Source organism: Podarcis tiliguerta, assembly GCF_965153285.1.
Source record: "Podarcis tiliguerta genome assembly, chromosome: 16".
NCBI classification, from domain to species: domain Eukaryota; kingdom Metazoa; phylum Chordata; class Lepidosauria; order Squamata; family Lacertidae; genus Podarcis; species Podarcis tiliguerta.
In genome coordinates, this window is record NC_139549.1 from 3730366 (window position 1) to 3757778 (window position 27413).

Sequence of the window (27413 nt, forward strand, 5' to 3'; positions counted from 1 at the left end):
CCTGGCCAGGGAGCACTCCCAAAAGCCATGCTGTGGCTGCTTCTGGTCATGAAGCTAAGAGTCTACTGGATCAGGCCAGGGGCCCATCTAGTCCAGCGTCCTGTTCTCGCAGTGGCTGAACCCCACACTGGGAACCCCACAAGCAGGAATTGAGGACAAGAGCCCTCTCCCCTCCTGTGGTTGCCAGAAACTTTTATTCAAAAACAATGCATTTGCCATCCATTTCTGGGGACTTTTAAGGCTGCAGGGGAGAAACCTGGAGCAGGAAGCCCCAGCCCTGCCCTGCCCGGAACATATTTACCCCTGTATGTTTTTAAATTTGCTGTAAGTCACCTGGAGACTGCTATAGATCAGGCAACTGATGAACTGAATATTAATAATACTCTCTCCTTCCTCCTCACCAACACAGCAGTGTCGAGTGTGTGAATTAACACTTGTTTCAAAATCTCCCCAATCCATTTATATTTTATAGCAGGAGGCTTTTAAAAAAATAATAATACTAGTGATATACAGATTTGGCAGTTCGCTGAACACGTGGTTAGTGGGGCTGTCCTTCTGCGCAATAGATTTTCTACATAAACCGGGTCCCTATTGGAAGCTTTGCTTGGATTTTCTCAGGGTTGCATTTTTATTGAAAGGTTTGTTCCCTGACCTGGCTATGAACCAGTGGTGTAGAAGTAAGTTCTTAATACACTACGTTGCTTGGCACATTTCTTAACAGAAACATGGCCTTGAACAACGTCTCCTTTTCTGAAGGTTCAACAATGAGTTTATTACCGTATTTACTTGATTCTAATGCTCACCTTTTTTGGCCAAATTACGCTGTGAAAATTAAGGCGCGCATTAGATTCGATGGCACATTTGCCATTTGCCAGCAAATACTTTTTTTGGGTTTCACAGTTCTGAAAATTGAAGCGCGCATTAGATTTGATGGCACATTAGACTCGAGTAAATACAGTAGCTACAATACACTTCCAAAGCACCATAGCGTACTGTTGCATCGCACCAAGGCCTCCTAGCCTGTCCCTCTCACTTTTTCCTAAACTAAAAAGCCATAGATTCTGCTAGAGGAGTTACTGCAGCCTCTGCAGCATTCTAGATCCTTTCATTCTTTGCCCTTCCCTAACCCCTTTTTCCAGCTCTATAATACCCATTAACATGGTCAGACAACCAGAACCATACTCAGTGCCAGCCTCAATCCTCTACATAGGGGATGGGAATGTCCCCTTCCTGAACCCTGGAGAGCCTCTTCCTGTCAGTGTAGACAGCACTGGTCTAGATGGACCAAGGGTCTGACTCAGTATAAGATAGCTTCAAGTGATCCTGGGCTCATGCTTTGACAAATCATGCTCTGGCACTGCATCCCAAGCAGCCCGTGACACTTCTCCTTGTTTGCGGTCCTTATTTACGCCCAGCTCACGCAGAAACGACATGTGGGTTTTGTACGCGGAACCGAGGAGCCCCGTCCTACCTCATCCGACAAATGAAAGACCGCCGGGATCCCATGCACATCCGCATGGATTGCTGCCCTTCCTTCTTGACGGTCCCCGTCTTCAGGTCCAGGATGCGACCTGGGAAACAGGAAATCGTCATTGTCACAGTCAAAAATGCGAGGGCAGTTCTGCTCAGGAGAAACCTACCTTTCAAGGTTGTTGTTGGGGTTTTTTTGCACTCCCCAGCAAAAGGAATGCACTTGGCAGACAGTTAAGAATTGACTGTCAAAAGTGGACACTTACAGTAGCTTCTATGGCTTCCAGTAATCATGCACTAGCATTCTTTGGTTTGCGCTCTATGGAGCAGCTGCAGCAACAGGGAATCACTTCCTCTCCAATTTATGTACCTGCTCCCGATGGGCTGTGCGCACACAGCCGGAGATTATGCCTGCGTGGAAACTTCCCCTGCTCCTCCCTCTTCAATTCCCTCCTGGTTCTGGGAGACAGTGGTTCGGGGGAGAATAGGGAAGCACTGGGCTCTTCACTTGCCTGACCTGCCTCCTCCTCCTCTTCTTCCGACCCATTCTGTGCTCCACCCTCCATCTCTGGAGATTCCCCTGCCTCCGACTCTTGCCTCCTGGCTGACACAGGTCCCCCCAGATCATTGACTGCCTCTCCCAAGTTAGACTCCAGCCCTCTTCCCCCCAATGCACCCTCACCAGCACTCTGCCAGCCCCTAACAGCAGTATTCTGCAACTTAAAAACCTCAGAAGAGCCCTGCTGGATCAGGACCAAAGGGGGTGTGATGGCCTGTGACTCGGGCTCAGACTCAGAACCAGAGGAGTCTCAGTCCGCACCGGATCCTTTGTCTCATCTGAACCAAGTCTGGGGCCTGATACTGAAGAGTCCGTGTCTGCACAGGTTCCCCTGCAACAAGCACCAGCTGAGCCGAGTCAGGGGCCTGAGCCTGCCCTGGATCCGGATGCGGGGATGACCTCGTTGCCTCCAGCTGGGCCATCACTTACAGCTGCTCCACTACCGGTTGGGTCAGGAGAGGCTGAGGTAGCTTCTGGGTCTAGTAACCCACCGACATCTCCCGAGCTGCAGAAACTGAGGTCTAAGAGAAGGAGAGACCTGAGTACTCGCAGGAGGAGTGCTCGCCTCTGGGCAAAACCATGGAGGTGAGTTGCCGGGGGATCAGGACCGGCCGTTACCCTGCCAGAGATAAAAGGCTGCTGGACCCCGTCCCAGGTTGCGGGAGCAACATTGCTGTATGTTAGATTCTGCCTGAGATCCTGTGCCTGGCCTTGCCTTGTTTCCTGCCTCGTGTCCTGCCTTGGCCCTGTCGGACTGACTCCCAGCAGAACCTTTGGATTCTGGACTGCTCCTGGACTGTGTTTCAAGGGTTACCCCCGGGCCCAGCACAGGGGGCCCATCTAGTCCAGCATCCTGTTCTCACAGTGGTCAAATGACCCAAACCACCCAGGAATCTAGATAGATTGCCTCAGGACCTGGAGGTTCAATAGGAATATCTGAAGAGCTGGATCAGGCCAACAGCCCGTCCAGTCCAGCATCCTGTTCTCACAGTGGCGAACCAGGTGCCTGTGGGACACTTGCAAGCGGGACTTGAGTTCAAGAGCATCTCTGCCCTCTTGTGGTTTCCAGCAAGTGGTATTGGGTTCTGCTTCCCCAAGGTTGGCAAGCACTGTTGCCATTCTGAGCGGAACGGGGGGCACTCCTGCGCTAAAAAGCAGGGCGGAGAATAAATCCCGGGACATCCACAGTTATGAAATGTCAACAGGATTTCAGCAGGAAGTTACAGGGCATGCGGTGACTGGGATGGTGGTGGCAGGACAGCCGAGCTCACCCGTGAGGGCGTTTTCCGACGTGGAGAGCTGTTCCCGCAGCTTGTCCACGTCGTCGGGATGCACCTGGTCGTAGAGGGTGCTGCCGAACCACTGGGACTGGGGCTGGTTCAGGACGGGCGTCACGGAGTCGGAGACGTAGACCACCCGGCCCGTCTCGCAGGACACAATGAAGAGGAACCCGTCGGCCGCCTCCAGAATCAAGTGTTTAAGCTCCTGCAGAGAGAGAGAGAGAGAGAGAGAGAGAGAGAGAGATGGCAGAGCATTAAGCATAGTAGTGTTCACACTGACTGGCAGCAGGCATTCCCATCCCTACCTGGAGATGCCAGCAACTGGATCTAAGACCTTTTGCATGCAAAGCCTGTGCTCTACCCCCGAGGCATGGCTCCCGAAAAATAAACTCAAGATTCTAGTCCTCATGACTCTGAATAGGAACACTGGGAGCTACTTTGCCCCCAAGGGATCTCTGGGGATTGAGAGAGCGAGTCTCTCCCAGCCTTACGTGGAAAATCATTTATTACAATTGGACTCCGCCTTTCTTCCAAGGACCTCAAGGTGGCAAACACAGTTTTCCTCTTCCTCCACTTTATCATCACAGCAACCCTGCGAGGGAGGTGAGGCTGAGAGAGGCAGTGACTGGCCCAACCGAGGCCCCCCACAGTGAGCTTCCTGGCTGAGTGGGGATTCAAACCCTGCTCTCCCAGGTTCTGGTCCGACACCCTCACTGGCGTTTCTCAAACTTGAGTCCCCAGCCGTTGTTGGATTACAGCTCCCATTATCCCTAGGTAGTAGGACCAGCATTCCGGGATGATTGACTCTCATGGGACCAAATCTACACTGCGGGGAAATCCAATTCAATTCAAACCTGGAAATAGTGGGAGAGTGCCGGAGAGTCCTTGTGGCACATGAGGAGAGCCCGAAGAGGACGTCAGGGAGGGCGGAGGAAGCCCCGAAGGTACCAGAGGCACAGCAGGGATTTGTTTAGGCTGCTCAGCCTCTCCACCTAACAGCTGCTGCCACTTTTATTTACACGTCCTCCAGCCTCCTGGAGGCCTCAGAACTTTAATTCTAGTTATGGATATTTTTTGATCCAGTATGTTTGCTCTGGGTTGGAGAAAGCACGTCACAAAGGGCGTTTAAAGGGAGTTTAGAGGGTGCTCCCTACTTACGCACACGAAGGCCCTGTACGTAACCCCCGCTGGGGGGGGGGGAACGCCTGTGTCGGAATTCCGTATGGCTGAGCTACTCCTCCTTGGACGTTCCTCCGACTGTGATTAACGACCTAAGCCTTTGATGAGGCTTCAGGCATGTTCCCTCATTACGCAGAGTATCCAAGCAGCAGAAGGACGAGAAATATAAACTACATTGCTAGGTTTTAGTTCTAACTATGCAGACAGAAAAGAATATACACCCTCTCTCTGTGAGAGTCAGTGAACCAACTGAGACAAAGAAACAGGAAACCAGTAACAACAACATCCGTCTCCCATGAGACTTCCAACAGTCTGGAATGTAAACAGAGTCTTGTGACTCCAAAAACTGCACAGTGGCATAAACAGAAATCTAATAGCCTGTACCTGGTCAGTGAGGAAAGAGGGCTTGTAGGTGCCGTCAGTGGAGGTGTTCCCGGTGCCCCGCAGGGACTTCATGTGCGAGACTGCCATGCGCAGGATGGTGAGCTTGTCTGGCTTGCGGGCCAGGGCGCTGCAGGTGGGCACCATGTCTGACAGCTCCGTGATGTAGGCCGTCATCTTGTTCCTCCGGCGGCGCTCGATCTCGCTGTGGTTCTCCCTGCAGGTTGGCGGGAGGGCGAAAGGAGGCAGGCCGGTTAGTTCACAAGGCTCCAGCGGCCAACCCTGCGCACGGGCGTACGAGAGGAGGAGGAGGAGGAGGAAAGGAATGGATGCGGGGCCAGGAATCGTGGTTAGAGGCTGCAAAACTCTCATGCTGGACATGCAACAGGAAAGGTGCAAGAGAAACTTCCGGCCGCTTCAAAACAGGAACAACCATAGAAGCAGCTCGACTGCACTTGGAGCCAAAAGGACCATTGGGCGCTGGCTTCTGCTTCCGGCAACTGGCAACCAGTTAGGTGCCTTTGGGATGCTCACAGGGCACAGCAGTTGAGAGCATGAAAAGAGCCCTGTAGCCAGATCAGGCCACTGGGGGCCCATGTGGTCTGGCACCCTGTTCTCACGGTGGCCAAAGGCATTGAGACAGGCTGCCTCTGGATCTCAGTAGCTGAGAAACAAGCTGAGCTTTGGAGAAGCAAACCACGGTTTGTTGGAACATCCGTGGGGTAACGCATAGTCAACCTGTGATTAAGCAAACCACAGTTTAGTGTTACGTGCGAACCAGGCCCTCAGGCGTGGCAAGGCCACTTTAAAGGAAACGTTCGCAGGTCGGACTGTGAAAGCCACCCACCCTTCCAACACTCCTCCCCTCCAAAAAAAAGATTACACTGGGCTTCCTACAAGGAAAAAAGGAACCAGGTTAGAGGCAACGGAATGAGTCCGGTGTGTGGCAAGCATGGAATGGGAGATGGAACTGGATGGATGGTGGAGTGAAGATGGAACAAGTATTTTTTTCTTTAATGTACAAAAAAGTAGGCTTGGAATTGTCCAACCCTTGGCTGGGATCTCGTGCTTCCCAGGACAAACACACAAAGCTACCAAGTGAAGCGAAAAAAGGGAGCAACTTTTCCACAGAGAGGCCTTATGGGCTTCTCTGCAGAACTCCTCGCCAGCGCTACCCCCTACATCCCTTCTCTGCACAAGAAGTTGGGGGGGCCTAGTGCGACTCGCAGAGTAACCATGGTAGATCTTGGCTTTGGCTGAATTGGGCGCCCACAAAAAGCTGAGAATCTTGACACCCAACAAGAAATCCTTCAGATCCTCAAGAGCCTTCTCCTCCATCCAAACCGTGTGGTGAAACCTTTGGCCCTCCAGCTGTTTATTCATTGCTGATTGATTGACTGATTGATTGGTTGATTGATTGCACTTAGATCCCACCTCCTTTACCCCAAGGAGCTCACAGTACATGGCTCTCCTCCCTCCCCACTATATCCTCACAACAACCCTGTGAGGTAGGTGAGGCTGAGAGGCAGCGATTGGCCTACGGTTACTTTGTGGCTAAGTGGGGATTCAAACCCTGGTCTCTACAAGGTCCTAGTCCAACATGGACCACTGTACCACAATGGCTCCCAGTCTGTTGCTGAACTACAGCTCCCATCAGCAAGCACGGCCAATGGCCAGGCATGATGATGGGAGTTGTAGTCAAGCATCACCCAGAGGGCCAGAGATTTCCCCACACCTGACGTAAGGGGGAGGGAGACGGCTGCAGCCCCAGGAGGCATCTTCGGCCCAGGGAATGGAGTGGCTCTCCAAGGTAACTGTTGAACTACAACTCCCAGCAATGTCATCATCAACACTGACCGCTGGGCCAGCCTGGCAGGGGCTGATGCGCGTTGGGAGTTCAAGAACACCTGGAGGACACAGGTGCTTTTCTCTAGACCTTCTTTATCGTCCTGAAATGCTGTAACACATACACACACACACACTACAGAAAAACAACCTTGCAGAAACTGTTGCCGTTCTCTCTCTACCTGCCTTGGGGTCTATACTCCCAATATTCCAACTCGCTTTCTGCTACGGTTTGGACATGACAAATCTTTAGCTCTCAGTTATGTTCAGGATTATCATCCTACTTGGACCAAGCCTCTGTGCTTGCTATCTGCTCGATCTATTGTGGATTGTGGCCTTTCCCTCTGAACCAGCCCAGAGGGAAATTTCACCTTGCCAGCTCCATCCCTATGACTCTACCCCACAGCAAAACCCCACGTAGACGGCATGCCATCTGGAAGCCTTCCCCCAACTCCTGAAGAAAGACTCCAACACAATCCATCGGGTGGGACTTTGCTCTTCTAGGTTGTGGGCGGTTTGGAAGTAAATGAAAAGAGTCCAGCCGTAAATTCTCACAAAAGTGGAGGCCTGTCTTGTCCAGCATCCTATCTGCACAGCCGCCCAATGCCCCTAGAAAGTGAGACAGACTGCCTCTGGACCTGGAGGTTCCAGAAGACCCTGGCTGCTGGATCAGACCAAGGGGGTCCCACCTAGTCCAGCGTCCGATTCTCACGGCAGCCAACGAGAGACACCCCAACAGAAACCCCCCAAGTTCTACTGAAAGGGCACGGTACCAATAAATAAATTTCAAGGTTTCCACGTAGATGCAGGGAGAGAGCCTCAACACGCTCAGCAGGCTCAGGTGCCGCCGCAAGCACCGAAGTTAAGATTAAGCTGCAAAAATAAAAAGGATTCTAAACGTGCTTGCCGCTGATACCTGTGGGACTGTTGTTGATGCAGGTTAAACGTCTCTCTCACCCACCCACCCCAAGCATCGCAATCAAGGGGCCAGCGGCTTTGGACTGGCGATAAGAGGAGCCTGAGAGGAGATATGCTAGGCATCTTCAAATATCTCACGAGCTGTCACATGGAAGAGGGAACAAGCTTGTTTTCTCCTGCTCTGGAGGGCAATGGCTTCAAGTTACAAGAAAGGAGGTTGAGGCTAAACATCAGGAAGAACTTTCTGACAGTAAGAGCTGTTTGACAGTGGAACAGACTCCCACTAGAAGTGGTGGGCTCTCCTTCCTTGGAGGTGTTTAAGCAGAGGTTGGGTGGCCATCTGCCATGGATGCTTTAGCTGAGATTCCTGCATTGCAGCAGGTTGGACTGGATGATCCTTGGGGTCCCTTCCAACCCAATTCTATAATTGCCCCCCAGTTTTGACAGAGGACCACCTCGGCCAAGGAGTGGCAGCCAAAGTCCTTTTGGTCCCCCCATTAAAAAACCAGCCTGCCATCAAGCCCCCTGTTGATCAGGCAGCCAGATGAGGCATAAGCGATGCCAGCTGCCAACCCGCTGACAAAGGCCAGCTTCGTCATAAGCCAGTAGAGCAGGAACAAAGAAAGCTGCCTTATACAGAGTCAGCCCACTGGTCCATCCAGCTCAGAATCGTCGGCACTGACTGGCAGCAGCGTTCCAAGATTTCAGACTTAAGAGGGCATTCCTGTTCCTACCTGGAGATACCGGGGACCTTCTGCATGCAAAGCAAATGATCTGAAACCCAGCCCTTACCCTAAAATAAAGTAAGAATCCAGTCCTCATGGCTCTGAATTAAGGGTTTCTACCAAGCCAGGCCCTTGTTCCGCCCAGCTCTGCCTTGTCTACACTGACCTGCTGAAGTTCTCCAGGGTTTCAGGCATGAAACATTCGCAGCTCCACCTGGAACTGGGAAATGAACCCGGGTTCATATGAATGCCGCTGCTGAGCCCCTTGCCCTTATTTTGCCACCCACCCTGCTTCTGCAAGAGAGCCAAACATGCCGCTCATCAAACCAAACCGGGAAAGGTGCTGATTTTTCAGGTAAGTCTCGTGTTTGGGTTCAAGACCTCAATTTAAAGAAGGAAGCGGGTGAGGGCAGGGAGACTATTAAGAGGAGGCGGACGGGGAGGGGTGTCACAGAGGAGGAAAAGAGGAGGAGGAGGAGAAGGAGCTCTGCTTTGCCATGCTTAAATAAAAAACACACACAACCAAATCTCCATTCTCCTACCTGGCCAGTCTTTCCTTATCCGCTGAGCTCTGCTCATCATCAGACCTGGAAATAAAAGGGGTGAGCTAAGCTAAAACTGGGGAGGAAAAAAATGTATTTTAAAGTAACGGGGAATAAAAGAAAGGAGGGTGGGGGAAGGGAATGTAACAGGAGACCCAATTTATCTGCAATAAGAAGCGGAAGGTGGGGGGGGGGGTGTCATGACTTTGCTGGCATTCTGGAACCAGCTACAGGCCGGGTGCTGTATGCCCCGCATGAGAGGAAAAGGTCTCCGCCCAGAGGGGCTTGCAAACCGTGTTAGAGACACGGATGAGGGTGGAGAGAGAAAAAACAAGCGGTGAGGGAAGAGGAGAAAGTCTGGCCAGAGTATAGTGTGGAGCGAGTGAAGGACGAGTCAGGTGGCACAGCAGGACCCCACAAAGGACACTATGTATGTATATATTTATTTATTTTTATTTCACTATATATACAGAGAGCATTATTGTAAAACAAACCTCAACCTCAAAGCATGTTACAAAAAGAATAAAACAATGAAAGCATGGGGGGGGGGGGACCTGTGTGTGTGTATAGCGCTAAGCTAAAACCCAGAGTAAAACACACAGAAGTCTGTGTACTTGGAGAGGCTTTGCCTAAATAAAAATGTTTCTACCAGGCATCAAGAACAGTACAGTAAAGGCGCCAGCCTGATGCGTCAATAGGCAGGGAGTTCCAAAGTGTGGGGGCTGCCATACCAAAAGAGTGCAGCAAATATTTAGGTGGCACTTGGAACAGTTCCACAGGCTGGAGCAGCTCACTAGAATGTAAGCCCCAGGACCTGGTTCCAATACTAGGGTATGCAAAGGCATGAGAGGCAGAGGGCCTCTGAGAGCGTGCAGAGCACCTTGCTGGTGACCAAAACACAGCCATGTGGGTTGAGAAGGGCAAAGGCGAGCTTTTATGAACACCATTCCCAAATCCCAAAAAGGAAAGGTGGGATGATTAATAATAATAATAATATGGAATGGAAAATTCTCAGTGGGGAAACATTGGATATTAGTTACGGTTTTGCAGCACTGCGTGAAGACTTAAAAAGGAAAAAAAAATCCTGAGACTTTTAATTCTTAACCTGTGGTGGAACTGGTTCAACCGCTGCCTCCTGTTAGTTTTTAAAATAACGACTGTCTCTTTCCAAAGGAGTCCTGAAGCAACTTGCAAATGTCACAAAATACAAAATATAGTCGGACAATAAAGGACGTGTTAAAAACAAGTAGCCTAAAAGTGTTCATCCAAGAAAGGTCACCGAGCCACATGAAATATCCACGCTGCCAAAGGAATGCCAGACCCCTTAGCGCTGTCCAAATCGCCTGGGGGAATACAGGAAAGCAAACCACAGGAAGGGCCAGGAATGTTCCTCGTACTGGTCTGTCTAGTTCAGTACTGTTCACACTGACTGGCAGTGGCTTTCCAGGGTTTTAGGCAGCGAATCTTTCCAAGATGACCCCAGTGGGGACTGAACCCGGGACCTTCTGAATGCAAAGCAGGTGCTCTACTACTGAGCTTCCATAAGCATAAGCTAAGATTCTAGTCCTCGTGGTTCTGAAGGAAGGACCAGCTAAAAATAGGAGCATAGGAAGCTGCCTTATACAGAGTCAGGCCACCTAACTCAGAACTGTCCACCCTGACTCTCCAGGTCTCAGACCAGGATATTTCCCTCTCCCTACCTTGGGAGATGCTGGGGCCTTCTGCAGGCAAAGCAGGTATTCTGCCACTGAAGCTGCAGACCTTCCCCAAATAATTATCCAATTAAAACAGCAGTGGTAGCACCCAGGCTGCCTTTTAAGCCCTGCCACTTGCCACTTTCAAATCTTAAAAAAAAAAACTGGGTTTGAAGCCAGATTTGGTGGGGGAAGGAAACCCAGGTTGCAGCTTTAAAAGAATGCCCCACCGCCACCCCCCCCCGAACGACTGATGCGAATCCAGCAGAGCGGTTTGCAGGAGGAGGAAACAGAGAAATCTCCACCCCTTCTCAAAATCTAAGCAATCCTCCAGAACTGAGAATCAGAAATCTTGTGAGCAGGCAAACAGTTACGAAGTGAGGCAGGGATATTGCATTGGGTGCCAGTAACTTCTTTTGCTTCCCACTGCATCTCAGCTAGTAATCAACTTGCAACGAAGAACTTGACCCCGAGCCTGTATTTTTCCTCCTCCCTCCCACTCAGTTTTTCCTTTTGTGCCTTTTTAAAAAAGGACTGTTAAATCTTTTTTTTTAAAAAGTTATACTTTTTACATTGCAAAATCAAAAATATATAACAGAAATGATAAAGAGAGATGAAAATGAAAAGTGATGTGTAAGCCACTCTGGGAGCAGGATAAAAAAATTACCGAAATGAATAAGAAGAACTTAGGGAGATCAGAAGAGCCAGGCTGCTGGATCAGGCCCAGTGATCCATTTGGTCGAGCATCCTGGCCATCCAGATGCCCGAGTGTGAAGGCCGCCAGCAGGACTTGGGCGCCAGAGCAGCTCCCCACCGGCCCCCGCGGTTTCCTGCAACTGTTATCCAGACGCATGGCTGGCTCCCAGTGTGGAGGCAGAGAATAGCCATTGTGGCTAGGAGCCATCGATAGCACTCTCCTCCTCCATGAATTTGTCTAATCCTCTTTTGAAGGCATCCAAGTTGGCGGCCCTCAACTGTGGGAGCAAGTGCCATAGTTGAGCCGTGTGAAGAAGCAAAAGTTTTATTTTACAGTCCTTTCAGCTCATGTACCCGATCCTCCTCCCCATCGGAAAAGACCGTCTCCGTACTAAGTAAGGTAGCTAAGTCATGAATAGGCAAACTAAGGCCTGGGGGCCGGATCCGACCCAGTCGCCATCTCAATCCTGCCTGCGGACGGTCCAGGAATCAGCCTGTTTTACATGAGTAGAATGTGTCCTTTTATTTAAAATGCATTTCTGGGTTATTTGTGGGGCATAGGAATTCATTCATATATATTTTTCAAAATATAGTCCGGCCCCCCACAAGGTCTGAGGGACAGTGGACCGGCCCCCTGCTGAAAAAGTTTGCTGACCCCTGAGCTAAGTCCTTGTTACCGCGGGTGTTGGAATCCCCCATTAATTGCATCCTTCCATGAGGGCACCCGTTTTGAAGACGGGAGTAAATAACCCTCTGAGTGATCCCAGTATGATGGATCGTGCAACTGGGGGACGGGCCTAACGCGTAGGGTGGAAGATGCACCTTAATAAGTATCAAGGATGGTATGGTACAACGGCATCTTATGTGGGGGTTTGGTTCCAAGTGTTCCGTGCGTACACAGTAATGTGTATACTCAAAACCTTGGAGCCATCCCTGCGCCAGCACCCCTGGCCTTTTGAGAGGGGCTGCCCCGCCAAGCAAGGCAGAGCGTTTATAAGCGCTTTCCACACCAGGAAAACCTGGCACAAAAAGAGCTTTTGCGGTCTCTCGCCTTGCTTACCAGGCAAGGCCTGTTTGGAACACCGGCTCTGGGTTGCTCTCGCGAAATCCTGTGGAGCTATCCTGAGTTTTTGTGAAATCTCGCACTTCTGCAGCTAGCACACCAAGTCAGGGAGCTTAAAAGCTCTTTTCATGCAGGAAGAACCTTGCGTGCTTTTAATTTGCGTGATTTCACCCGGCCGGCCTTCAACCACGCAAGGTTGAAACCGCACAGGTTTAATCTGTGAAAATTGCCACCGTTCTCTACTTCCGTTTTCATCCTTCTTGGACCAGGCCAGATGCAGGAGGTGGAGGTTATTCCCTGGTGTTACTGGGCAAACCACAAAGGACTTCTTTGCCATGCTGAAAACTGGCGAAACAAGCCAGAATCATCAGTGAAAGCGTTTTGAGGCTTGGTTCGGATCTGGGCAAAGAGCCCAGGCTGACTGGCTCCTCCTGGTGACTCACAGAGCTCAGCCCCTTAAGAGAGATTTCCTGTATCTGACAGGCACCAAAGATAACGGCAGGCAGATGGTGGGGGCCAGCTCCCCAGATTTAAAAAAAAGGAAGAAGAAAGAAGATCGGCTTTTGACCTTTAAACAGCAAAATGGCCTCACTTCGAACCAGGATTGCACAAGGCAGGCGAGTGTTAAAAGTCATTGTGGGCAACAGTTTCTCTCGCCAGCGAGGCAGAGATGCCTATCTTTGAAGAGGAAGAAGAGGAACAGGAAGAAAAATCCCCCCTCCAATTTAAGACGTTTGCGCAATCCGTTCCGAAGCAGGCCAGGGATTAAAAAGAAGTCGCTGGATGGCTGCAGGTATGAGGAAAGAATAGCCTGACCTCAGGCAACCGGATATGAGCAAACGCCTTGGCCTGCCTGTTGAGACAGTGTGGAAGGTCCAAACAAACAGGATTTAAATTTTTAAAATTTATGTCTCACTTTCCCATCAGGCGCCTCCTTCCCTCTGTTATTTACGCCCAGCTTCCGCCAGCTTCCCATCCCACCCCTGCCTCAGTTTACCACCTGGTGTTTGCCTTCTCTTTCTCCCCAGCCCCTTAGTCCTGCCTCCGTTTCCCCACCCAGTGCCTGCCTTCTGTCTCTTTCCCCCCAGGAGCAAGCTGCTCTGAGAGCTTTGCCATTTAAAAAGCAACAAGTAACAATGATTTTTAAAACCCTGGCTTTGCAGCCTGCCGCACCCCCTCCCCAAAAGAGCAGCTGCATTCTTCTAATTAGCCATATGTAAAAACAAACTGAAAATTGCTCCAGCCACCCCCCATACCCCAAATTTTGAGAAAGAGGCTATTTGCTTTGCTGTTTCAAAGGCAGAGTTTTCGGAGGGATTGGGAGGCGGGAGAAGGCGCAGGGGGAGGGAGGGAAGGAGGGCTGGATCACATGGGATGCTTTGAGCTGGATGGATGAAAGGCCACCTGGAGCTCAGGTAAGTGGCACATGCCAATGGTACAGCGCCTGGGCCTCCATGGCTCCTGCAGGGCAGAGGCGCTGGAGGAAGCCTTACCTAGCAAACCGCTCCTTGTCGTTCGGGAGCTGGTCATCATCGCACCTAGGAGAAGAATCGGGAGAAGGAAGACATGAGAAAAGGGCAGCTTCGAACAGCACGGAACGGCCTGTGCCTCTTTGGACAACGGCCTGGGCCACAACTGCTGAGACTTGGGAGACTGTTTCATCCTGATCATTAGAATTCCAAGTCTTGGCAAGTCACCGTTCTTGGAAGAATAATATTATTCTTTATTTGCAATGTAAATGTTATACAGTGGTACCTCTGGTTGCGAATGGGATCCGTTCCAGAGTCCCGTTCGCAACCTGAAAAGAACGCAACCCACGATTTGCAGCTTCTGCGCATACGCGTGACGTCATTTTGCGCGTCTGCGCATGCGCGAGCAGCAAAGCCCGAGTAACCCATTCCATTACTTCCAAGTCGCCACAGGACGCAACTTGAAAACGCACAACCTGAAGCAAACATAACATGAGGTATGAATGTACAGTGGTACCTCGGGTTACAGACGCTTCAGGTTACAGACTCCACTAACCCAGAAATAGCACCTCGGGTTAAGAACTTTGCTTCAGGATGAGAACAGAAATCGTGCGGCAGCGGCGCGGCAGGCCCCATTAGCTAAAGTGGTACCTCAGGTTAAGAACAGTTTCAGGTTAAGAACGGACCTCCGGAATGAATTAAGTTCTTCACCCGAGGTACCACTGTATGTGCAAATATTTTGTCTGCAAATACAGCAGCTCAGGTCTATGTGGGCGGGCGCTTTGTACAGTCTTTTTCTTTTAGTCGCCTTCTTTTGAAACAAAGTACAGTATGGTGGTGAATTTGTCTTGATTCACCTTTTTGTAAACTGCTTTGAGGTTTTTACAGCCCAGCGGTATATAAATTTTATGAAACCAACTAACTGGCTAAGAAATGCATGCTCAGAAGACCTGCCAGCCTGGATCTCCTACAGACAATGAGACTGTGGCTTGAAGAGATTAAGCTTTTGAACAATGACTGTTTCAGAGCCGTAGCTCATCAGGAATCCCATACAGGATGAGATGGTGTTGCAGGACTACGTAGCCTAGCTCATCAGGGATCCCAGGCTAGATCATGGAATCATAGAAGTGTGGGGTTGGACGGGACCCCAAGGCTCGACTAATTCAAACATCTGCACTGCAGGAATCACAGCTAAAGGAATGTATCCAACTTCTGTTTAAAAACCTGCAATGGATGATAGCCCAACACCTTCTGAAGGAGTCCGTTCTACTGTCAGATAGCTCTTACCCTCAGAAAGTTCTTCCAGATGTTTTGCTGGAATCTCCTTTCTTGTAACTTGAACCCACAGCTTCAGGTCCCACCCTCTGGAGCAGTGGCAAATAAGTTTACTCCATCTTACATTTGACAGACCTTCAGATATGTGAAGACGGCTATCTTATCACCCCATAGTTTTCTCTTCCGCAGGCTAAACATGCCCAACTCCCTCAATCGTCCCTCCTAAGGCTTGGTTCCCAGACCCTTGATTATCTCGGTCGCCAGACTCCACACACATTCCAGCCTAAACATATCATTCTTAAGATATTATAATGTTGCAGCTCTACATAGCCATGCTCATCAGGGATCTTCCGCTAGACACGACAATATTGCTGCACTACGTAGCCTATCAAGCTTGGCTATGCACTGGCATCACTAAGGACAAAGCAAAGCCTTCTGTAAATGAAGGAGATGCTTCCTGCACTAGACACATGAGTCATCCCAGCCAATCAGGGATACCAGAGAGAAAAGAATTTGACCTCAGCTCTTGCACAGCCAAGTCCCACTCCCTTCTATTTTCTGATGAGCCTTTTCACAAGACGGATCCCTCTCTCGCTTTGGCTCAGCACAAGTCCCCAAGCCCCTTGCCACTGGAAGTCCGTCTCACCTGAGAAATTTGCTGTTCCCTTCTCCGTCGTCATCAAAATCGAGCCTGGAGAACAAGAGCAAGAACGACTGTTATCTCAGCTGCAACAAACCTCCCCCTCGGACTCCCAAGTCAAACAGCAGGTGAAGAAAATGAAAGCCAAGCAGAGTCTTAAAACTCAAGAGGGCTCCAAGGATGTTGAAATTTTTTTTTTTTTTATAAATATTTTATTCGTTTTTGCATAAAAGACAACAAAGCAAAACAAAACAACAAACAATACACCAAAAACATACAGAATTACACAAACATAACATACTACAAAAAACAGAAATAAAAACAATCTTATCTTCATATTAATCTTGCATTAACTTGTTTCTCTGACTTCCCCGAGTCTCCCTTCCCTGTATTCCAATTCATACAATTAAACAACAAATCCCTTCCCTCTGTCATAATTAACCTCTTTTCTGATTTGAATGTCTTAATATAGCTTATTCAATGCTTAGAACTTAGAATGTTGGGTCTTCTGATCCTTAAAATTTTACTCCAATAACCTTCTACATTCAATCTGATGTTATTTTAACATTCATTAATCTTGTAGTGTTTCTGTAAATAGTCTTTAAATTTCTTCCAATCTTCCTCCACCGTCTCTTCACCCTGGTCTCTGATTCTGCCAGTCATTTCTGCGGATTCCATATAGTCCATGACTTTCATCTGCCATTCCTCCAGCGTGGGTAATTCTTGTGTCTTCCAATACTTTGCAATAAGTATTCTTGCTGCTGTTGTGGCGTACATAAAAAATATCCTGTCTTTCATACGTACCTCTTGGTTGACCATGCCCAGGAGAAAGGCCTCCGGTTTCTTTGGGAATGTGTATTTAAATACTTTCTTCAGTTCATTATAGATCATCTCCCAAAAGGTCTTAATCCTTGGGCATGTCCACCAGAGATGAAAAAAAGTACCTTCAGTTTCTTTACATTTCCAACATTTGTTATCGGGCATATGATAAATTTTTGCTAGTTTGACTGGTGTTATGTACCATCTGTATATCATTTTCATAATATTTTCTCTTAGGGCATTACATGCCGTAAACTTTAGCCCAGTGGTCCATAACCGTTCCCAGTCGGCTAGCATTATGTTGTGACCCACATCTTGTGCCCATTTAATCATTACTGATTTCACTTCCTCATCCTGTGTATTCCATTTCAGCAGCAGATTATACATTCTTGACAATACCTTAGTTTTGGGTTCTAGCAATTCTGTTTCCAATTTTGATTTTTCCACCTGGAAGCCAATTTTTCTATCCAATTTATATGCCTCCATTATCTGATGATAGTGGAGCCAATCACGGACTTTACTTTTTAATTTGTCAAAACTCTGCAGTTTCAATTTGTCTCCATCTTGTTCTAGTATCTCCCAATATTTTGGCCAATTGGCCTCCATATTGAGTTTTTTGACTGCTTTTGCTTCCATCGGAGATAACCACCTTGGAGTCTTATTTTCAAAGAAATCCTTATATCTAATCCATACATTAAACAATGCTTTCCTGACAATGTGAATCTTAAACATTCTGTGAACTTTAACCTTGTCATACCATAAGTAAGCATGCCACCCAAACGCATTATTGAATCCTTCTAAGTCCAGTATATCTGTATTTTCAAGAAGTAGCCATTCTTTCAGCCAGCAAAAAGCTGCTGCTTCATAGTAAAGTTTCAAGTCTGGCAGGGCAAAGCCTCCTCTTTCCTTTGCATCTGTTAATATTTTAAATTTTATTCTTGGCTTTTTGCCCTGCCAGACAAATCTGGATATATCTTTCTGCCACTTCTTGAAACAGTCCATTTTATCAATAATCTGCAGTGTCTGGAACAAAAATAACATTTTTGGCAATACATTCATCTTTATCACAGCAATACGACCTAACAGTGAGAGTTTTAGATTAGACCATATATCTAGATCTTTTTTTATCTCCATCCAACATTTTTCGTAGTTATCCTTATATAAGTTCCCATTTTTTGAGGTCATAATAATTCCCAGATATTTCACTTTTTTCACCACTGTCAAACCTGTCTCATTCTGAAACCTTTCTTTCTCTTTTTCTGTTAGATTCTTTGTCAAAACCTTAGTTTTTGTTTTGTTGAGTTTAAAACCTGCTAATCGACCAAACTCTTGAATCAGTTCTAAAACCCTCTTCACACTGGACTCTGGCTCCTGCAATGTCAAAACCAAGTCATCTGCAAATGCTCTTAATTTAAATTGTTTAACTCCGACCTGTATCCCTCTTACCATCTGGTCCTTTCTAATCATATTCAGCAACACCTCCAGGACCGATATAAAAAGCAGAGGGGAAATAGGACAACCTTGTCGTGTTCCTTTTTCTATTCTGAACTCTTCAGTCAAAACATTGTTAACAATTAATTTTGCTTTTTGTTCAGAGTAGATTGCACCTATACCATTTTCGAACTCTTGGCCTACCCCCATACTATGGAGATTCTTTTTCATAAAACCCCAAGAAATGTTATCAAAGGCTTTCTCCGCATCCACAAATACTAAAGCTGCTTTTGTGTTTATTCTTTCCTGTAAAAGTTCCAAAATGTCAATTATATTCCTTACATTATCAGATAGGTACCTTCCTGGGAGAAAGCCTGCTTGGTCCTTGTGAATCTCCTCCGCTAAAACCCTCTTTAATCTTCTAGCCAAAATGTCAGCAAAAATTTTATAATCCACATTAAGTAATGATATAGGCCGGTAGTTCTTAAGTTGGTGTTTTTCCGATTCTGTCTTTGGTATGAGAGTCACAAAAGCTTCTTTCCACGTTTCTGGTGTCCTTTTCCCCTGTAATATGTCATTACATATATCCTTCAAGGGTTGAATTAGCCAGTCTTTCATTGATTTATAATATCTTGCCGTCAACCCATCAGGTCCTGGGGACTTGCCAAGTTTCATATTTTGGATGGCGCTCTCTACCTCTTGTTCTGTTATCCTGCAGCTCAATTTAAATTTACTTTCTTGAGATATTTCCGGTAGCCCATTTTCTTTCAAGAATTCCTCCATATCTGCTTCCTTCTGTGGTTGTTGTGAATAAAGCTGTTTAAAGTATCTTTGAAAGGTACTCCTAATTTCCACTGGGTTCTGAATAATTCTTCCTTCCTCTTCTAAATTTGTTATTGTATTCATTTTCTGTCTCTTCTTTATTTGCCATGCCAATAACTTTCCACATTTGTTTGCTGATTCGAAAGTTCTTTGTCTCATTTGTCTGACCTTCCATTCAATCTCTTGATTTATCATTTGCATGTATTGTACTTGATATAACTTTATCTCTCTCAAGATTTGTTGTGATTTTGGATTTGATCTCAGTCTTTTTTCACCTTCCTTAATCTTTTCCAATATCTTTTCTCTTTTTTCCTGTTGTAATCTCTTCTTGAGTGCGTTCTGTTGTATCAAAAATCCTCTCATAACAGCTTTACTTGCGTCCCATACAGTTCTTTTTTCCACCGTAGTGTTTAAATTTATCTCAAAATAGTCTTTCAGAGTTTTCTGGGCTTTCTTGGTTATTTCCTCATCTCTAAACAGAGAGTCATTCATCCTCCATCTGAAAGAACCAGTTGGTTGTAAGTTCATTACCATCTTTACAGCATTGTGGTCGGAGTAAGTCTTTGGGCAGATTTCTACTTTTTTTGTCTTTGGTGCCAGTCCTCTTGTGATCCAGATTTGGTCAATTCTTGTCCATGTCTTTTTGGCTTCAGAAAAGAAGGTTCCTTCTCTTTCTAAAGGATTTTTGGTTCTCCAGATATCCACCAAGTCCAGGTTATCAGTCAGTTCAAAAAAGGTTTTCGGTAGTCTCCCATCTTTGGTGACTACCTGCCGTTGTGCCTTGTCCATATTTGTAGAAACAACTCCATTCATATCTCCCATCAAGATCACATTGTACTCCAGATAGTCCATCAATGTCTCATGTAACTTTTTGAAAAATTCCAATTTTCCTTCGTTCGGTGCGTATACGCCAACAATCAGATATTTCTGTCCATGGTGTTGAATTTCAATTGCCAAATATCTTCCTTGTTCATCTTTAAAAATTAATTTTGGTGCTAGGCTCTCTTTTGCATATACCACCACTCCTCTTTTTTTAACTTTGTCCGATGAAATAAACTCTTGACCTAGTCTTTTATTAATTAGAATTTTTCTATGGAGCCTAGTTACATGTGTTTCCTGTAAACAAATCAAGTCCAATTGTTCTTTTCTTAAAATGTGAAAAATTGATTTTCTCTTAGAAACCACGTTTAGACCGTTGCAGTTCCAGCTTAATAGTTGCAGAGACATCTTGAAATTGGTCTGCTATATTCCTCCAGAAGCTCCCAATGTGTCTTCTTTCTCTTCTGGTCCCGGTGGTGTCGTCTTGTCCAAATCCAAGATTGCTTTAGCTATATCTCTCCTTTTTCTCTCTTGTGTATCGGACGGGTCTTGGTCTTTAAAGAATTCCTTCTGTAAGTCCTCCTCGTAGTCCTTTAAAAATCTGTCTTTATCTTCCACTGATTTTATTTTTATTTTCCTTCCTTTTATACTAAACGAAAGCCCTTCAGGGAACTCCCACCTAAAGATGATGTTGTTCTTTCTCAGCTGTGTGACCAAGTCTCTGTAGCTAGATCTGAGGTCTAAGAGATGTTTGGGGATGTCCCTGAACAATTCCACTCTTGATTCATCAACTTCCAAAGGCCTTTGGAAATGTAGTCCCAAAATTTTATCTCTCTCCTCTTTAGATCCAAAGGTGACCAAACAGTCTCTTGTCTTGATTCTCCTGCTTGTTTTACCCAGTCGGAAAGCACTTACTATTTTGATTTCTTCTTTATCCAGATCCAGTTTCCAGAAATCTGCAAATTCCTGTGCAAGAAATTCCTTAAGACCTTCTTTTTCAATTTCTGGCAAGGATCTGATCCTGAGATTCGTTTGTTTATCTTTTAATTCAAGCATGGAAAATCTTGTTCTATAGTCCTCTAGTTGCCTGTTAATCAGTGGTATTTTTTCTTCTGCGGCCTCTGCAGCTGCTTTAGCTTCTTCTGCAATTTTCCTTGTTTTTGATGACTCCTGCAATAATTGCTGAATTAAATTCGTATTTTGTTTAATACAAGCTGTATTTTGATCTATTTTAGAAGATGTCTCTGACACCTTTTTGTTTGTTTCTACAACCTCCTCTGTCAATTTATTTAATGATTCTTGAATTTTTGCAAATCCTGTATTGAAAAGGTCCTCAGTTGAAGACATGGCTTTTGGTTTAGGTTGTACAGATGCACCTCCAATTGGGTCAGGTATAGAGGCTCTTCTTCCTGAGTAAAAGGTTTTCCCAGATCTTGTAGTCTTCTCCTGCAGCTGGTCTACTTTTCCCTTATCACTTGCCATACCACAGCAACTTATTTCAAGGTCACTCTCAGCTGAGGCTAGCTGTCAGACTTGAAGTCAAAACAGTGGAAAGTCCCCAGTCACTTTCCCAGCTGCAGCAAGCTGTCAGATTTTAAAACCAAACAGTGGAAAATTCCCAGTTGCTTTCTGTTTCTTTGTATCAGTCTTTGTAACAATCCTTATGTCCACCAGGGGGATACAATAGCCCCTGGGAACAATGGCTCCCGTCTTCTCCTTCTCCTTCCCAGCAACTTTGCAGCTAATTCCTCCCAGTAACAAGACTTAAACAGTCTCAGCTTTTAACAGTATAATCCAGTTTGCAGAGCTTAAAATCTCAGAGTCTCTCTCCACAGTCCCTCCTTTACCCTGTGTTTTCAGATTGACAGATCAGAGCCGGGCGCGCCGGGCGGTGGTTCTGGGCGCGCCGGGCGCGCCGGGCGGTGGTTCCCCCACAGTCAGCTCTTTCTTACGCAGGCAATACAGTTTCCAGTCCTTCCCCCCCTTTTCCCTGCCACTTAGGGGGGGAAAAGATCCTTATCAAAACGCCAGATTCCGTTTCTTCAAAAGCACTTTTAAAGGTTTGGCACGCAAAAGTCTTTGTTTCCAGCTATATACAGAGCGGAAGGCTGACTTCCTGGTTAAACCTTACCGCTTCGGTTCTAATTTAGCTTGCTTTTTTAACTTGCCAAATCCAAAAGTTCCTTAATTTGTTTCTTTCCCTTTTAAAATTTGTAATTCTCCTACTCACGGAAAGTTCTTTTATAATCCAATTTGTCCCAAGAAGAAGTTGAGCGCTCCTCCGATCACGGCTGTGCGACGTCTCTCCGAAAAAGAAGCGATTGACTCTCAGCACCGCGTTACCCCCTCCACACTCCGGAGCTCTTCCTGAGCCCCAGAAACGTTTTAGGGGATCGCTGTTGGTGCCCGCCGAGTCCCACGGACGTAGGCTTCCTCCGCCTACGTTTTCAGGGGTTCACCACGTCGCCGTAGCGGTAGAACCCTGTTTTTTTCGGAGCTCCCCCTCCGGTGCTCAGCAGGGGGCCGCCATGATCGCTGGCGCTCAACTCGGAAGTCCCCCAAGGATGTTGAAATTTAGGTGTAGGGTTTACTGTACCTCCTCCCACCTGGCCTGGTCTCAGCTCATCCCAAAACTCTTCCCAGAGGCAGCAAAAGAGGGGCCCTGTACCTGTTCTTGGACGCCAGCTCCCATCAGCCACAACGCCAGCAAGGACAACAATAAAGGATGATGGGAGTTGTAGTCCAACAACATCGGGGGGGGGCAGGCACCAAGCTGGTTTTGCCTCAGCAGGAGAGATGGGAAGAGGCTCATCCCAACAGCTTTGCCGACGCCCCAGCTGCATCAGGCGCCTGCTCCTACCCCTGAATTGTGCTAGCACTTGGTCATTATAAGAGGAGATATTTAAGAATTGGTGCCTGAGTTTGATTTTTTCCCCTTTTCCCTCCCCGTCCCTTTTCCCTTGTGTGTCATGCTTTTTTGTAAGGCTGTGGCAGAGACTGCCTTGTTTTAATGGATAGTATGTAAGCCACGCTGAGAACCTTTTCGGCTGGTTCAAATGCTCCCAATAAATAACAACAAACTCTAAAAACAAGCAGGTAGCCTAAATGTAGCCCTCCCGGCCTCACTATCTGGATTCCAAGACCCTCCTGCAGGCCACGCCCTCTCCCAATAGGCCACACCCCTCATAGTCCTGCTTCGTGCCTTCAACTGTTTCTTCCTGGCTGGGATGTGTCTGCTGAACTGTGATGCCATCTTCTGTTTGCATGGAAGGAGGGAGGCGTGTGTGGACGAACGGGAAATGTCTGAAGTTGCTGCCCGTACCAATTTTTGTACAGTAAGCCCGCAACTTGTGCAGGGGTTACATTCCAGAGATTGCGCCTGAAGCCAAAAATTACTTAAAGTCAAAGCACACTGGGTTCAGCGGTGGGTGGGATTGCCCAAGTCTTTTTTCTCAGATGCCCGTCCACTTTTTATTTTTATTTTGGCCAAGTGCATAAAACTGAATGCGCACAAGTTAAATGTGTGTAGGTTGTGGGCTTGCTGTACCAGCAAACATATTTGCAGATGCTAATGTATTTTTGAACTACATTCCTGTAGCATGGAGATTAAAGGGCAGGACAGCAAAAGTGGAATTTGTGAGCCTTCGTGGTAGCCAAGAAACTTAAAACTTCGAACTTGGAAGGCTGTCTATCACAAAATGGCCTTGAGAATCTCACCAGCCCTGGCTACATTTGAACACACTTCCTACAAACGCATCAGTCTCGTAGGTGTACTTATTTTGGCTGGCTTAGAGCAATATTTCTATTTAAGATGGATGTACTGATGTTTATTGCATTCTTAATGTAAGCTGATGGATTGTTTTTGCTATTTCAAAGCTCCTCTTCATTTTTTCTCTCTTTCTTCTTTGTTAAATTCAAGAATCAGCTTTCTTAAAAAGAGAAACTTCTGGCTTCTGGGATGAATCCGAAAGAGCAAAGGGAGAGTTGTATCCATGACGCCACTTGCTTTTGCCTCTGGCCCTGCCCAACACGGGTTCGTGGCCCCCAGAAGGTTACATGCGGCCCTTGGGTTGGAAGGGGGGAGCCCCCACCCTGCCGAGCATCCTCATTCCAAGTGACCACCGGAGCCACCCTTACCCCGTCCTGCGCTTGTTTGCTCTCTGGACAATGCTCCCTCCAGAACACGCGTCGGGTCCAGGCGTCCCTGAAGCAGAGCCCAGCAAGGGGACATCCGATGCCATTTCTGGAAGGAGAGGGGAAAAGACAAGAGGGGAAGTGAGATATCATCCCTTTAAAGCTCTAAACGGCCTCGGTCCAGAATACCTGAAGGAGCGTTTCCACCCCCATCGTTCTGCCCGGACACTGAGGTCCAGCTCTGAGGGCCTTCTGGCGGTTCGCTCCCTGCGAGAAGCCAAGTTACAGGGAACCAGGCAGAGGGCCTTCTCGGTGGTGGCGCCCGCCCTGTGGAACGCCCTCCCACCAGATGTCAAAGAGAACAACAACGACCAGACTTTAAGAAGACATCTGAAAGCAGCCCTTGATGTTTGATGTATTACGGTATTTTAATATTTTTTTGGAAGCCGCCCAGAGTGGCTGGGGAAGCCCAGCCAGATGGGTGGGGTACAAATAATAAGTTATTATTATTATTATTATTATCATCATCACCATCATCCCAAGAGGGCATCAGACATCTGCTTTGGGTTGCTCCGCCGACTGGCTGGCTTGCCAGGCAAACAGCACATCGCCAGAGCTGAGCCTTCTACATACACCCACAGCAGGATGGAAGTACCAGACTTTCTGGCACATCCCTCTGAAGAAAGCACACTGGACGCCAGAGAGAAAACATGCACAACTCGAAGGGGAAATGTGTCTGGCTTTTAAGAAGGCGATGTCAGGATCAAAGTCGCTCATCGTTCCCACTTAGTCACAATCTGGGGTTGTGTGAATACTGGAAGATCTGGGACAGACAGAAGGAAGGACTTCTTCGCACAGCGCCGAATTATGGATTTTGCTCCCACAAAAAGACAACAACGGGTGTTGCCTTGGAGGGGCTTTATTTATTTAGGGGAAGGTTTTGTGACACCGTGTGGACCCTGCAAAACAACAAAACAACTCCAGTTTGAATGAATGCTGAGCACTCGTCCCATAAGAAACACCCATCTGGAAGCCCCCAAAGTCTCCTGTCCCCAGGTGCCCAACAGAGGGAAAAAGGGAAACAGAAAAGCAAGTACTTCTTAATGCAGCGCCGCATTAAACTATGGAATTCTCTCCCATTGGAGACCGTGGTGATCACCAACTTGGATGGTTTTAAAAGAGGAATGAGACAAATTCATTAAGGAGAAGGCTAGGCTCTGTCTCCAGAGTTTGAGGCAGCAACCGCAGGCAGGAGAGAGTAGTTCTTGCGCTCAGTCCTGCCTTTGAGCACTGGGGCATCTGGTTGGCCTCTCCTGATGTTCCTATGGAACCTCCATCTCCAGAGGCAGTCTACCTCCATTCCTAATTTCTTTGGGGCATTTGGCCACTGTGAGAACAGGACCGAGGACTAGATGGGCCCCTGGCCTGATCCGGCAGGCTCTTCTCATATTCTAATTTGCCCCTCAAATAACAAACCGTTGACTCAATTGGGCTGCCACAGATGGAAGAACTCTTGGAGCAATAAAAGCGCATCACGGGCATGGCATGTTTTATGCCGCGGCACTCACGGAAAAGAACGAAACAATACCCACAAAGATAATTTAAAATCCTGCTGCAGGCTTCTCTCAGGACTCCGTTCCCTCTGAGGCAGGCCCGATCTAATTAATACCACAAGGCTGTAAAACTCAGAGAACAAGCCATAAACCATCTGAAGTGCTCTTAGGGGCTTCAATCTCCCTGCCTTGCTTCTCTGGGTGTTTTTTTAGCGAAGAGTTAATAAGATCATATTCATGTACAAAGCCTTTAGAGACTGTCCAGAACCGAAAGGCAGTCAGGAAAAGAGCAGCAATGACGCAACACCAGTCTAAGTTCTGCTCCTTACAACCCTTTTACGAATTGAAAAAATAAAATAAAATCAATTTTCTGCCTGCAGCTGACGGCGGAGAAGGAGTCTGCTGAAAATGAGAGGTTTCCTGGCAGGGAAAGGGGGAAAAGCAGAAGACCAAAAGCCCGGGCGCTCAAGGAGGGGAACTCTTAAGAGCTCCAAGAGTGGTCAGGCGACGTCCCTCCCCACCATTCCTCTCACAGAGCTCCCTGTGATGAGGGACTGAGTGCTAAACCACTCTGGGAATCGGAGTTAAGAGTCCAAAATATCTGAAAGGCGATGTCCTCTCCTTTCGTTTCTGCCCTGGTCACTCCCCATCTTCCATCCTCCATAACGGCGGGAGGACCCACCATTTTCCAGCAGGCCTATGTCCTTCATCCTACATGTCTATTCTCAGAGAAGACATGCCATAGAGACAGGGAGACCACCGCCTCCAGCTCTTGAGGAGGCAATGGGGCAGTGCCTCACCAACCTCTGCCAGCTGCTTGCCTTCTTGGTTGCTGCCAGTCCACTGTCTTGTCAGCGTCCTCCTTGACATGAGTTGCCCCTTGCAGACAGAACTCAACAGGGAGGGAGGATACAAAACTAGAATACGCTCTAGCGCCACATACTTCTGGTCTCCCTGCCTTAAAGGTAAAGGACCCCCGACAGTTAAGTCCAGTCGCGGACGACTCTGGGGTTGCGGCGCTTTACTGGTCGAGGGAGCCAGCGTTTGTCCGCAGACAGTTTTTCCAGGTCATGTGGCCAGCAGACTAAGCCGCTTCTGGCGAACCAGAGCAGCGCCTGGAAACGCCATTTACCTTCACGCCAGAGCGCTACCTATTTATCTACCTATTTATCTACAGTCCTTTTGAACTGCTAGTTGGCAGGAGCTGGGACCGAGCAACATGGGGAATCGAACCGCTGACCTTCCAATCGGCAAGCCCTATGCCACAGCACCACCCTGCCTTACGTCCTACCAATTTCAACAGGCAACACCAGGGGCAGTCCCTGCCTTCAAGCGCTACCTGCCAGCCGAAATGAAACTGCCTGGAGTAACATAAACTGCCTGATGAACTTTATGCAGATGCCCTTACGGAAATATTTACTTTCTTTGGTTCAACAAAAGGTTAGCAGGCAACAAGGGCAGGTGGCAAACAAGCAGCTCTCTGGGTCTGAGGACCAGGTCCTGCAGACACCTGACATCCCCTTCAAAGTCGCTGCTGCAAAAATCCAACGCTGAACCAAAGGCGTGACCAAACGGGATCTCCCCATCTTATCCTCACAACAACCCTGTGAGGTAGGTGAGGCTGGCAGATCACCCAACGAGCTTAAGAAGAGCTTGCTGGATCCTGCCAATGGCCCATCGAGGCCAGCATCCTGTTCTCATTGCAGCCACCCAGTTGCCTCTTTTGGGAAACACGCTTTCTGAAATCGGTTTTCAAAATCAGAGGCTCAGCATGGCAGGCCATCATGGCTAGTAAAGGTAAAGGGACCCCTGACCATTAGGTCCAGTCATGGCCAACTCTGGGGTTGTGGCACTCATCTCGCTTTATTGGCCGAGGGAGCCGGCGTACAGCTTCCGGGTCATGTGGCCAACATGACCAAGCCGCTTCTGGCGAACCAGAGCAGCGCATGGAAACGCCGTTTACCTTCCCACCAGAGCGGTACCTATTTATCTACTTGCACTTTTTTTTGATGTGCTTTCGAACTGCTAGGTTGGCAGGAATCATGGCTAGTAGCCATTGACAATTTTCTCCGCACCACACTGTTATACATTCAGCACAC

At 47.7% G+C, this 27413-nt stretch overlaps 1 protein-coding gene across 4 annotated transcripts in view; it reads right to left on the bottom strand.

Moving 5' to 3' along the window:
- Window positions 1–27413, bottom strand: part of ARNT (aryl hydrocarbon receptor nuclear translocator) — a 42985-nt gene that overhangs the window by 13673 nt on the left and 1899 nt on the right. For 2 of the 4 annotated variants that reach the window (XM_083416536.1, XM_083416535.1), the window contains exons 2-8: window positions 23765–23870; window positions 15743–15787; window positions 13846–13890; window positions 8900–8944; window positions 4873–5086; window positions 3301–3514; window positions 1472–1571 (exon numbers count right to left, since the gene is read on the bottom strand). In XM_083416536.1, the coding sequence (XP_083272662.1) occupies window positions 1472–1571; window positions 3301–3514; window positions 4873–5086; window positions 8900–8944; window positions 13846–13890; window positions 15743–15787; window positions 23765–23870 (769 nt within the window). The remainder of the gene's footprint in view (window positions 1–1471; window positions 1572–3300; window positions 3515–4872; window positions 5087–8899; window positions 8945–13845; window positions 13891–15742; window positions 15788–23764; window positions 23871–27413) is intronic. The other 2 variants (XM_083416538.1, XM_083416537.1) reach the window with 1 other exon arrangement.